Raw genomic sequence first — 14,990 nt, 5'->3', positions numbered from 1 at the left:
GTGTATGTGTGTGTGGGTGGGGGTGTGTGTGTATATTACCACGAGGCTCTCCATCGTATCGTGTATTGTAGAATGCCGACTGCACTTTTTTTTATAAGAATACATTTTTTAAGAACACCGAGGTTGAAATTTCTATAAAAAAATAAAAAAGAGCAAAATAAGAACAAATTTGAGGCTGGTGTTTAATGTCAAATGAGGTTTTTATATATATTTAAAAAAACACAAAAATGAACTTTAAAAAAAACTATAGAAACCTAATCACATACAGTAAAGTATTAATGTTTAAAGAGGTTATATCAACATTATTATTATTATTATTATTATTATTATTATTATTATTATTATTATTATTATTATTATTATTATTATTATTATTATTATTATTAGTATTATTATTATTAACTCAATTAATTTCATCAGATGTGATGTATTCTGAAGTTGAGAACGACTCAACTCGGCTAGGCTTGTGCTAAAACACATTATTTCCCGCTGAGAGTGTGTGAAATAAGTAAAAAATAAAAACATTTGCAGCCTGAAAATTGGCCAAAAAATAATAACACAGAGCCTGGGCAAAATTCGAATGGTCAATAGTTGTGCATTTGTTATAGCGCATATAACATTCGTCTCTATGCGCTGTCAATAACAAACGAAAAAAAACATGAATAATGGTTGAAAGAGAAACCTTATATTTTATTCTGTTTTTTTCTTTTTCCATTCTTCTGGCTTTTATGTTATGTTGTATCTCATATTCTTTTATCTTAATGCCTAGGCCTATATAATTTGTGAATTTTCTTGCCCCGTTACACATTTGGTTTATGCTGAGAGATTTTCCTGTAAGTAATTAAAAACAATCTGTATTTTAATTAATCGTTAAATGATTACTATAATAACAAGACTTTCCATTGTAACAGTTACGGTATATTGGTAATTAGGATAATATTTATACTTATTATTAATCGGTAAAGCATAACAAATACTACAAATCTTATTACCTGTTGTTTCTTGATATTAAAATAATTTTGTATCCGTAAATAATAACAAGTATAATAAGTTTAAAATTTTAATAATTATTATTATAGTAATTTTGAAAAATAAAAAATTTATTTATTTTTTTTTTTAATTGGTAAATTTACCTTAATCGAGTTTGTGATTTTGCAATACATATTTCTTTGTTTCCTAAAATATTTCCTAAACAATTTTTAAATGAAACCTGAATATGTTTCACGTAATGTAATACTATTTTAATTGTACTGTTTTTTTTTTTTTTTTATTGAATGTAAGCTTATTTAACCTTCAATTTTGTTCACAAGATTGCAGAAAACTGATTTGATTTTTGATTTGACAAACAACTGAATTGGATTGGCCACATTTCAGCGAAGTTTCTCCAGCGCTGATCTGCTATAGGAAGTATAGACTATACGCGCACGCCATTATGTCTGTACTGTGATGGTCTATATCTAGAACGGACTTTCGATAAATGTATGATCATTCATCCCAGAAAATGTTCAATAGAGGTAACACATTTGTTTTCCTCAATGATCAATCAATTGAACTCTTTCAGTTCGCCGACTGACACTGGTATCCTTTCCATCTGTCTGTTGTTCGATTCTTCTGACCAAGCTGTTGTTTTCATGTATAGGCCTACTGTGATGTCATCGCTGCATTTTCTATCTCTGTCAATGTTGTTTCTTTGTCCATCTGTTATACAAATACATGCCGTGTCCATCTAATTTTAATACTTTAATAGGCCTACGTTATATTCTGGATACTTTACACAGCACGTGTAATGGCCTCTCAAGAAGTCTAGGTTTGTAAGCGCATCATACACTAGAATACAACGATAGGCTTTTAAAATAGAGAGATAAATTACTTTTTGTCAAGCTAACAATTTATTTAGAAAGCGTCGAGTAGATTTGTTTTGGCTTCTGTATGGTAAAATGATAATCGTTTACATATGTTCCTCTTTTTGGGAGATAGTAAAGTGATTAAAATTCAGATTTAGATTTATTGCTCATCAAATAAAACAAAATAGGCCTACATGATTTCCTGAGTTGTAATACACACCTAAATTTCATTAAAATGCTTAAATACGTAAGCTAAATTAAAACATTCTATAAAAAGATAAGAGTAAAAATATTTCACAGACTTATTACATACAACATCAAAACTACATATAGGCCTATAGCCTAAAAATATTTATGTCACTATTATATACATCACAGAGTTGTGATAGTAGAGACAGATATATATATATACATATCCATCCCCCTGGGGACTTTTTGAAATTCGTATAATAAATGAATACATTGTGAATCTCATCTAACTTTTTAGGAAGAAGATTAACTTCTAAACACTTTAACAATTAGTAGGCCTAGTACCGTAAGTATTGTTCTTAAGAATGTTTTTTAAAAGTCCTTGTTAAGCTGAGAACACACATCCGCATTCACACCTACCTCAATTAGTCTTCACTTAATTAGATGAAAATACTCGTTAAATTTTTGATTGCTGTTGAGTCCACCTGCATTTAACCTTTGTCTAATACGAGGTAAATTTTAGGGGAGAAAATTATATTAAAATTGTATATACTGTTATATTATACCGGTACCTTAGTAGACAGTTATTAATATTATTGGGCTTGTTGTTTAGGGTATTTATTATTATCATCGCCATCATCATCATCTTCGTTATATCATTATCGTCATCATCATCGTCATAATTTTTGTCATCAACATAATCACCAATCATCAACATTATCATCATCATCATTATCATTATCATCATTATTATTATCATTTTGATAATAGCGGTAACAGTAATAGTAATAATAAAAATAGTAGTGGTAATAATAATAATAGTAATAATAATACTAATAATAATATAATAATAATGATAATAATAATAGTAATAATGATAATAATAATAATGATAATTATTATGATAATAATAGGCCCTAATAATAATAATTATAATAATAATAATAATAATAGTAATAATAATAACAACAATGATAACGACAGGTAATGTTTATTACCAACACGACACGATATTTTTCATATTGAATTAATAGTAAAATGAAGTTAATTTAGCAAGGATTATGGGATTATTGATGAAATATGATCTACTCTAGTATTGACAAAAATGTGTTTTTAAATGTTGTGCCAACAATGTACTGTTCTCGACCTGTATTGTTGTGAGTACATATTATTCGTTTTGTTTACATGCCATTAAGGTAAATCATTTTAGATAATTTACTCCTTAAGAGGGTCCTCGTCTGCAGGACAGTTGATATAGAATATAGTCCGCAATAACCAAGCTCGTCTTAAGCCTCATGGTCAATTCAATTATCAGTATAAACTACTCGCACTAAGCACATCGGCGGTTGTTTAAGAGTTCCATCTTACTGATTTTACTCGACTTGTTGTCTTTTAACAAATGAAAATAATGGCGTTTAATTGGGGTAATCTTAGGGGTGCCGCTCTGTTCGGGAGTAAATGGATTTAGCGGTGTCCTGATGCACTTATATCAAGCAAATTAACTCTGTGATGTTGAGGACATTCGATTCTCCTTTCTTTTTTTTATGTCGAGGATTTTAGCCTTTAACTTCTCAATCGAGGGAATTAAAACATTTTTTACTGCGAAACACTGAACCCTAACAAATTTATTTTTACCAAATTAAAATTATTCTGATTCGTTAACTGGAAGGCACACGCAAACACACGCGTGACTGATGTGTGTCATATGTTGATGTTAAAAGAGTGCGCTATTAATTAACTAAGCTTGGCTTTATTTTATCCCAGGCCCCAAAGGCGAGGTTTTCTAAGACAATGAATACATATCGTTACGTAATCTACCGTATCTATGTAAAATTATAATGGTTTTTATGCTAATAATGATCGCTGTTGTAGTAAAGGGAATAAGTATATTTCATTAAAAAATAGCATTGTTGTAAAGACTCCATTTCAGATAATGATGCGCATTCTGTAAAATAAAATAATGAGTAAATACCAAAAATAAATGAATTAACCGCAATTAATGGTAATACTTTATGCTACTGGGAGCAATGGTTTAATATCAGTGGGCATTTTACTTCAGTTTGCTTGGTTATTTTAAAGTTGTACCTGTATGTATGTTTTTTCTGATTTTCAATATCGGCACTTTATAATAACAAGATGAGACATTTAAAAGCAAAACAAAAAATCAATTATGCCTACGAATGATAAGGATTGTCAAAAGCGAACTTTATGGAGACAGTAAACTTTTAAAAACATAATGAAAACAATTAAGACTGGCCTATAATCATGTAAATTATGAATGCATAGGCCTTTTAGATTTATTTTAAAAGGAGATAAAAATGTTGTTAAACAACCCGTGTATTTAAAGATGTATTTTCTGAAAAAAAATTGGAAAATTAAAGTTTTCAATAGTTCATTTTAAAGTATCAGTTAACTCTGACTCAAAACAGCTGGGGAAACATAGCTTTCGCTGACGTACAAACATTTTAGGCTTAGGAATATTTCTGCAGCATCTTTTATATCTTCATTATATTGATTATTTCACCCATTATATATACGGTTTATTATATTATATATATTATATTATATTATTATGTAGTTATTTATGACATATTTTGCCTGATCTCTGTTGTTATTATCTTGCTATTATCTTGGTTTACTTTTCTTTAATCTTATACAATAGTTCTATATCTTAGAACTTGGCTAGTTTATTATTATCAACTACGCCCTTAAGGTATTGTTTAAGTTTTCATCGGCAAGCTACTACCCTATCTTTGTTTTATTACGATCCTATGTTTCTAATATCACTCATCTGACGTCCACATTATATTTATATATACTCGTATTTATTTATATATGTACTTATACCTGACGTAGGGCGATGCCCGAAAACGTTCGTGTACTGTACTCGGTGTACGGTAAGAATGGCCCCGGAAAAAATGGCCCAGGAAAAATGGCCCCGGAAAAAATGGCCCCGGTGAAAATGGCCTCGGTGAAAATGGCGCCAAATGACAGGTAGATAAAAATGGCCCAATAATAAAATTCTGTATTAAAACTGATCTTTTTTTAAATCATTATATGCATTTTTTTAACTGAAATAATTTAGTTTTTAAAAAGGATATATAGTATCACAGTTTACATTATTTAGTATAGTTTTAGGCACTTAAATTTGGTTGGCGGGGAGTAAAAAGTATGCAATTAAATAACTTGCTTAAATAAATGTAGGCCTACTCCTAATTATTTAGTTTACTTTAAAAACAATACTTGATTAACAAATACTTATTTGAAGTAACTCTAAGCAGAACATTTATTGCTAAGTTTGTGAGAAAGTAAGCCTCTCCCTTTTCCCATACATGAACTTGTCATTCAAACACACAATTGATCCATATGCTTTAACTACTGTTTATTTGCACTGTTTATAACATGTAAAGTTATTTCATTTGATACTTAACAAAAGTGAATTTTGTGGTTATCTATGAGTTGCATATTTTGGTAGTTGAAGTACTGTATGTCATTGCTCTACTTTGTTAGTGGAATAACATTTTTAAAACTTATTTCTACTATCAAAAAATGTTATTCAATGGCCATTGTTTTCCGATAATCTCTAAGTACATTATTTGCATCTGTTGTGTAACTGTATTTGTTATTCATTCAATTCTTGCTTTTTACAGCTAGTATTTAAATATTTGAAGATTTAAAAAAAATATCATTTCTATTACTGAATTTTTTTCATTGGGGCCATTTTTACCTACTTGTCATTTGGGGCCATTTTTATTGGGGCCATTTTTACTGGGGCCATTTTTACTGGGGCCATTTTTTCCGGGGCCACTTTATTGGAGAAAACCAATTTCGACCTATTCTTGATTCTTAATCAAGTATCAGGAATAAACTAGCAAAAATAGGCACACACATTATGAACTATGTAGTTTTAGTAGTTAATTTCAATAAACAATGCAGAATATAGTGCAATTAATGATTGAAAAAGCTGGCTAAACAATGCAAGATATATACTGATAAGTTGGCAATATACATTACATGTAAACAGTTGATAATGAGAAGGGAGATAATAGACGTTCCCACAGTTCGTCAACTTATGGGGAAGGCTTATCAAACAGTACAGTATATTAACAAAAAATAAGAACTGATAGTGGAATACAGTATTATAAAATTATAGGACCTATAGAAAAAATAAAATATCATTCGTCATTAGCGATTATACCTTCATCCACCCCTAACCTTATTCCATTCTATTACTATCCTCGTTCCATTTGTTTTATTTTGATCACTACTTAGAATATTTTGGCATATTTTTTACATATGCTATTATATCTTATATTTTGATACATCTTGAACTTGAATATAATTTTTAACTTTGTTTATTACGTTTCATTACTCATACATATGTGCGATACCGTATAGGCTTAGACCTCTTTATTCAATTTATTATAATTCATTTTTTACATTCAAGTACTTATATCATGACTTGTTTTATATATACGTTTTTGTTAATGTATTTACTATATATTCATAGTGTAGCTATAACACATGTTTTCATCATGCTTTTTCCATATGACGGATTTATTTTCACTATTGTTATTCTACGCTTCAGACTTCGTTTTATACATTATAATACATTATGATATTCCATTATTTATTTTATATTCTCAATTTGTGTTAATACTGTTTGTTATAAACTTAGTTTTTATTATTATTATTTCATTTTAATTTCTTTATTTTTCTATTTATATTTCCTTTGTTACTTGTGTTATGTATTGAGGGTCCATAATGATCAGCTCTGGCTGGATGGACCACCCTCGTAAAATATTGTTGAAATAAATAAATAAACAATAAGCCAATGCAGTCGGTATACTGTGGGAGCGTTTATTATCTCCATTCTCATTACCAACTGCTAGACATATTCCCGATTTATCAGTATCTATCTTGCATTGTTTAGCACTAGTTTAGTTACATCAGGGAACAGTGAAATTTCATTGTTCCCTAGTTACACTTACAATTATATTCCGAATTGTTTATTGAACTCCTCCCACTATATAGCTGAAGTATGTGTGGGCCTAATTTTTGTAGATGTTTCTTGTTACTTGATAAAGACCAAAGGATAAGTAACAAAAAAAGATAATCAGAAACAAACACCATTGCATGTTTAGAAACACTTTATTGGAGAAAACCAATATTTCGACCACCAGCCCCAGCAGCCTAAGAATCGCTTCGCTCGAAAGACGCACCCTATCAAAAATTCTGCCTAAATCTAACAATTTTGACACTTTCAAGGAATTTAGCACTGTATAGAATCAGCTACCCTGAAGTAATAATATTGATTTTTTTTTGCATTATAAAGAAGCTACGACATTATGCGGTAAGGGTCTACAAATGTTGTACTTTCAATAGTAGTTGAATGTAAACCAATAATTTGTATAATCCAACATTCATTCAATCAATCAATCAATCAATCAATCAATCAACGGCCAATAACATTTGGCTGTGCCTGACCCGGTCTACTTAGGGTGCAATTTGGCACTGGTTCCTTTTGTTCAGTACATTCTTCGTGACAGCTTGCAGTGCTATTCAGATAGTTGGAAGAATTTTACCTGGTTTTCTGATAGACATTGAAGTTGAAAGTGGTGCGATAAAAACGATGGCTATCAGCAGCTACCAAGAACATATAAGCTACCAATCTTATATACTGAAATGTAGAAATCTACATAATCTCAAGTTTGCTGAGCCGACTGGTAAAGCTGTTTCGGCAAACATTAGCTCGCCAGATATTCGGATTCGTTTAATAATTTCAAATTATTGTGATATATAAGCGGAGCCCCCTTCTCATAAACATATAAGCATGATGCTCTGATAAGCTAAGGCAGTGTCCATCAAAACATCAATTTTTTTCTGATTAGTTTTAGGATAGGTTATGAATTAGGCGTCTTTTTTTCTTGTTCGTATTCTTTAAGCGCTTTGAGACTATTCTTAATTGCCCAAGGCGCTATACAATTCGATTTCCATTAGAAAAAAAAAAACCTGCTGTATGATAGTCATGATGTGCCTATATATGGTCATAATGTGATGTCATCATGACCATATTAATGCATGTCACATGCTTTTGTCAAATATAATTTGATAGCCTGGAAATAATTAAACCTCATAGTGAAAGCAAAGTACCGAAAAACTTGAGCACATTGACACCTTGCTCATAAATATATAGTTACAGTATTATAATGAATATGCATAAGCACCACCGATTATTATTGTTTTTATCTGTTTATATAATTATTAAGTTATTCAGTCATTCGTTTATTCATTAGTAAATATTTATTTTTCTTTTATGTTTTGTTTTTATCTTAATATCTTAGTAATTTATTTTAAGTACTTTAGTGTTTTCTTTTGAGAATGTAGCTTTTGTAGCCTTGCTATATATTTTTATATTTCTGTGCTTTGTATATTTTTTTAATATGGATGCACTATACCACTACGTGTGTGCCACCGATGCAAAGGTGCAATCAAACTGCTTTGATTTGGAATTGCTACTATTGAATATTCATGAGCTTATTGTAAATGTTGACTTATAGTATGGGCTTATTTTCATTCATCATTTCTCAAAATGTTGGACGTTCTGAAAGCTCTTCACCTAGTTTACCAACACTCCTTTTTATAGATCTTTTTGTTCTATTCAAACAGATAGTAGATGAATGTGAAATATAATAAATATGCATGGGCATGATATAAGATGGTTGCTTCGATGACTTCGATGTTAAAGAAAAAAAATATTTCATTGTCATACACTGTAAAAGGGTGGCGCTCTTCACTTTTTTATTGCTTTGAAACAGAAGTGTAATACACAAGCTGGCTATAAGGCATGTTACTACGTTTAGCATGGCTTATTTTTTTGCGGTGATGATATCATATCGGTTAAAAAAAGTCTTCTTATCGTTCATAATCAATGTAAATAAGATAAGATAAGATAAATTTTATTGTCATATTCCAAACAAGTAAACTATGAAATTACAATCATGTTGCTTGAAAAAAGGGGGAAAATACTAACTACAAAGATAGGCCTATTATAGCCTATTATTAGTAAATACATAAAATACATTTAAAATTGGTTACACATAGATACATAAAAAATAAATACGTAAAAGTTCTATAGCACCTTTTAATTATTTTGCACTATGTAAATGGATCCTAAAGAGCTCTATAAATCCCTAAATGATATCGTACAGTATTGGGTCCACAATTTTTTTTTTATTCTATTAAATTTCTTGTCTTACAACAGTGAGATAAACATCTTACTGCTAATCATTAGGTACCTTATCAATAATACCTTTCACATAGACACAGACAACTTTCACTGTAAATCATTTTAACTGGCACTATGTTAAATTCCAATATTTTACCTAATGTTAGAATGTTTTATATTTGTTTTTATATAGGCCTATGCTTTATGCAAAGATGTTTAGAATTTAGATGTTTACTGTTCAGGAAGACATTTTGTAGTCAATCAATCAATCTTTATTTCACTCGTTTTTTTAAATAACAAATGAAGAAATCAAGGAGGCAAGCCTGTAAACTGATTCCGGTAACTAACTTCAAAAATTGGCTCTAAGATTACAATAATATCTTCATCATAATATTAATAATAATAATAATAATAATAATAATAATAATAATAATAATAATAATAATAATAATAATAATCTTGAAGATGACATCATGAAGGAGTCGAAACGTCGATCCCTCCCCAGAAGTCGAGAGAAAGATAGGCTAGGCCTATAGGTTTTTGTATTTGAGTATTAAAGATTGTTTTAAGTGACGATTAACCATGGATATTGAGATTAAATTTCTAATGCAAGAACGACAATCCTCAAATAATGAACCTAGTAGGGGATGTTTTGCCTTAATAGTAATGAACATAGTATGTTTTAGTCTTAAATTCAAAATAAATGGGGATAAAAATAAACTACATGAAAATTTTGAGTCTACCAGTGCCATTACAGATATTAATATGATTGTACAATATGACAGATAAAAAACTATCAGAGTGATTAGTTCTTTCTTGGTTTGATGCTGGGATGCTCGAAGCGATGTCTTGCTGTGTTAGTAACTTACCTGGACGTGGTTCAGTCACATTTGTACAATAAACATAAATAAAAACAACATTTTTATTCTGTATCGGCCTAAGTGTTAGTTCAATTTGCATATACATATTCATAAATGTTTTAAATGATGCTGTATATATGATAAACTGATGTTGTCAACATTTTTGCTGGATATATGATTTAATGTTGTCAGATTATCGGCATCAACAGTGACCTAGCATGGTAATGGAAATGCCTACCGTAAGTTCATTTATGGAATACATGCTGTGGTATTGCAATTCTATAGGATAGGCCTACGATAATCATTAAACCTTGTTTTCAATATAAAGTCTAGCTATATTTTCTATACACTATTAATATTGCATATATCTATTAAATATTAGCTTTGTTGCCAAGAAAAAGAAAAGATTAATATCTAACCCTGTGTGTTAATACAAATGGAGGAAACATCACATTTTAACAAAAAAAAAAGGTACTACATATAGCAGTCTAATATATTATACTAATGGTTTCAAGTCACGTTAGTTCTTACTATGATTGATGTTTGGATGCTCGAAACCACGATGGCGTTTATCAAATCAGCACGTTTTAAGGGGGGGGGGGGGGGTAAACGTCGAAAGACTCCAGTTGCTAATTATACAATTGCAATAGATTTTTTTTTATTTTTAAAAAAATATATTTGAAATTTACGTGATTCCTAACGAAATAACAATAATTAATAATAGTAATGTAGCCTCGGCCGGAGTAAACCTACATTATTCATTAATGTTTTAACATTTACTCTGGGTACTCACACTGTTAGAGCAATCTCGGTACCCGGGATGAGTCAAAATATAACAACTCTGATTGGATGCTTTTGTATGTATGTATGGTTGGATTAGAACAAAAGAACCCAATCAGAATTAGGAAATTGTTTAAAAACGATGTAACATTTGCCAATGCATAATTAGCAATCAGCTGTAGTCGCTGTATTGTTTTATCCCTTATCGGCACAATATAATATATATATATATATATATATATATATATATATATATAAAATGAAAATATCTCAATTTTTTGTCCATATGGCTATTATATACTGTCTCTTATACACATCTAGATGTGTATAAGAGACAGATATTATTATGATGATGCATGTCTAGCTAACTTAGAGTGGATACTATTTGCTTATGGCACCATGCAAGCAATGTGTTTGGCAAAATTGACTTAAATATAATGACCTCTTATATATAATATATTTAATATTATTAAATAATGCTTAGGGTGACCTGTGGTTTTCATAATTCTTTAAAATATCTATTACAACATTGAGGAATAAAAAAGATTAAAATACATGAAACTCCCTTTAGATAACCTAACGTCTTATCAGGGAGTTGCTATGTAGTCCATATACCACCTGCCTGGCAAATATTGTGAAACAATATGGGGACACTTCATCAAACGCTCAAGAAACGTATAATGTGTAACTTATGCGACGCCACAGAGGGATGAATTTCCCCAGGTACCCAGTGTAATGTATTCCCACATTCCATTTTTAAAATAAAAATGACAACACATTATTGTCATCAATAAATATTTTTGTTTTAATATACCAAAAAAAGCGTTCAGTGATTAAAATACAATTTGAACGATTAGTATGATAATCTGTAACTGGATGGTTTGTATAAGTCCCTCCCCAAAACATGTTCTCTTCCAAGCATTTCTCCATTTCCGATTTCTTCAACCCGTGTGCCAAAAAATTGGCATACTGTACGTGTAAAGCGCAACGGCAATTGTACATGAAAAAAATTACGTAGGCTAATATAACGTACGCCGATAATTTCATGTATCCGCATAAAGTGAAACCTATTTGACGTAGGCATATTTCCTTCTTTTATTAGCAGCAAACTGCCTTTCCATAATCAGTGCATGCGCAAATATTATCTGGCTAGTTTAGCGTTAACAGTTCATTAATGTGTTGGAGACCGACTGCTCGTGCCAAATGGTGATGGAACTTGACGAAGCCAAGGCGTATTCCGACGATACCCGAACTGCCCGTTGTATCCAAAATTTGGTTTGGCATCCTCCATGAACTGCGCATGCCCATTCACTTGGTCTTTTGAATGACCAGCTATATTTACAAACAAAATATAATTAATGGTAATAAAAAAAACTCAGTGGTATTAAATAATACATAATACTAATGCTAATCTACATCGTCATCGTGATTATGATGAAGAAGATGATGAAGATGATGAAGTAGACAATGATGATGATGAAGATGGTGGTGATGATGATCATCATCATTATGGTAATGATAATGATAGCTCCGATCTACCATATTGTAAATGCTCAGAAATATTACTTTACCAACACTATCATCATCATCATCACCATTACATAGTCATCATCATCATCTTCATCATCATCATCATCATCATCATCCTCATCATCATCATCATCATCCTCATCATCATCATCATCATCATCATCATCATCTTCATCATCATCTTCATCATCATCATCATCATCATTATTAATATTATTCATTATTACTATTATTATTAGTCTATTATTAATTACATTATTATTATTATTATTATTATTATTATTATTATTACTATTATTATTATTATTATTTATATGATGATTTTGACGAACGATAGTGATTATGATGGTGATGTTCCTTCTATGAGGAATATGTTACTTTGATGGACTTGAGGTTTGTCTACACTATCAAATTTTATGTAACAAAAAATGTGATGTGCCCATATATGGGTACGATGACGTTATATCACATGTCATCAAATTGTATTAAAAAAAGTTAAACGTGTTAAACTATATGTTCCATCAAATTTTATGTGACGCTTTTTTGATGAAATTTGATAGTGTAGACAAAGCTATAGAATGATCTTAATATATACACACCTTTGGCAGCACTGGGGGCGTCGTTTCTTGCGTGCAAGTATTTGTAGCCGGCACCTGACTCCATGAACCTATCGATGACTGGGCCATCAATCGAGCAGCCGCCTTTGTTCTGAAAGAAAACGACAAGCAACACTTCATGGTAAAAACTTACTGAACACTGTATTCAGATTTCTTGTTTACTATTTGGCCTAAAATTAATTATGTCTGTTAATGGTCAATGGGGCTAAAAGAATTTTAAAAAATTTTCTTTTGGAGGTAATAAAGTTATTCTGATTCTGGGTATATTTATTGTTTGCGAGGCAAAATTATTGTCATTTGTTATTAAAAGATGTTTAAATAAACCCAATTTACCAGTAGACCCATATGGCTATTATATATGGGTGTAACGACAGACGCAGTGTCAGCGGGAGTGTCAGGCAGGGCTGTGTTTCTGTCAGAGAGTTGAGGGCAGGATGAAATTGTTTAGGCCTACCAGGTGTGGCGCCAGGGGGAGGTGGGCGGATCTCCCATCGGGAGAACTGAACCCTCGTCAGGTAAAACAAATAGCACCTGACACCGATCATCTGTAAAAAGTGGTACAACAGCACTGCATGAATGTTTTTGGAAGCAAACTGTAGCCTAAATATCAATGTTTGAGTGCGGTGTTAAATTAAAAATTCACTTTTGCCCTCCAACCGATTTTTATGCCCATTCCTGGATTAAAATAATCATTTGAATCAATCCATAAACTGTCGTACTTCTCGTGGGCTTCGCCCTGAAACAGTTGTGAGAGGTTTTGAGTGACACCTGACCACGTCCACTATACTCTCGTCGGGGACACGCCCCACCAGTCGGGCAAATCCTGGCGTCACCCCTATTGTTTACACAATTTGGACACGTACCTACGTTCAACGTTTGTCTTGCTCCTACCCAAGTATATCGGTAGAATGTTGTGGGGAGTGGTGGCGCCAGAAGGAGCTCGGAGGGATCCCCGTTAAACAATCAATACCTAACCCCTTTTCCTCCCCCACCCACGTCTGACTCCGCGATGAGAACTAAAAGAAATATTGATTTACAAATCCAAAGAAAAGTTATTGTTATTGCTAATCCTATTATTAGAGTACAGTTTTGGGCCATCTTAAACCATAACGCTCATAACGAACCACACCAAGGGACTCCTGAACCCGGAACAAGTTTTATGCCCCTTGCCTGCCTTGAACCACCTGTCGGATTTAAAATCCCATTCGATGACTTTATGGAGCCACCATTGGTTGCGGGACAGAGTTGTTAGTCTGCTTTGCAATGCATTTACACTGCAAATTTTTCCTGTTAGGAGCAAGGCAGAGTAAATTCAAATAAATTCAAGGTTTGTTTTCATACTTAAGCCTACAGTATGCCAAACAGAATGATCTAAAGAAAGTCTCCCCAAAACCATGGTAACGTGTACGTTTGCCTCTTTGTAGTGCGGATTACACTTTCTAAATCGTTAATAAAAAAAAAAACATTACACCTTATGATAACATTAACGTCACCAGTATTAAACTCGAATGGCTGCGACACACATACGCAAGATAGAATTGTTACGCTATATGAAGATAATTTACTTTATTATGACAAGACCAACGCGTAGTATGCTAATGATAATTACTGCATGAAAATTCAAAATAATAATAATACCACAACAAAGGCATCACACTAACATAATGTTATTGTTAGTAAAGTAGGCAGTGTACATTGTAATTAGATATACTTTATATATATATATATATATATCATTATATATACATTATATATACATTATATATATGTATATATATACGTGCACTCGGACTATATATATATATATATATATATATATATGTATGTATATATATGTATATATGTATATATGTATATGCATATATATGTATGTATATATGTATATATATATATAACAAAAGAATATAGGAAACGAATACCATGTATAGACTTCAGAAACACT

At 31.2% G+C, this 14,990-nt stretch overlaps 1 protein-coding gene across 1 annotated transcript in view; it reads right to left on the bottom strand.

The window, feature by feature from the left end:
* Window positions 1–11,682: 11,682 nt before the first annotated feature.
* Window positions 11,683–14,990, bottom strand: part of LOC117104062 — an 8,592-nt gene continuing 5,284 nt past the window's right edge. Inside the window, exons 3-6 of the mRNA XM_033244718.1 lie at window positions 14,219–14,335; window positions 13,768–13,883; window positions 13,031–13,139; window positions 11,683–12,233 (exon numbers count right to left, since the gene is read on the bottom strand). Coding sequence (XP_033100609.1) covers window positions 12,073–12,233; window positions 13,031–13,139; window positions 13,768–13,883; window positions 14,219–14,335 — 503 coding nt within the window. The 3' untranslated portion in view covers window positions 11,683–12,072. The remainder of the gene's footprint in view (window positions 12,234–13,030; window positions 13,140–13,767; window positions 13,884–14,218; window positions 14,336–14,990) is intronic.

This window comes from Anneissia japonica, unplaced genomic scaffold, assembly GCF_011630105.1.
Source record: "Anneissia japonica isolate Jap-2015-1 unplaced genomic scaffold, ASM1163010v1 scaffold287778_len1315358_cov176, whole genome shotgun sequence".
Taxonomy (NCBI): Eukaryota; Metazoa; Echinodermata; class Crinoidea; order Comatulida; family Comatulidae; genus Anneissia; species Anneissia japonica.
This window is presented reverse-complemented; position numbering and strand designations above follow the sequence as displayed.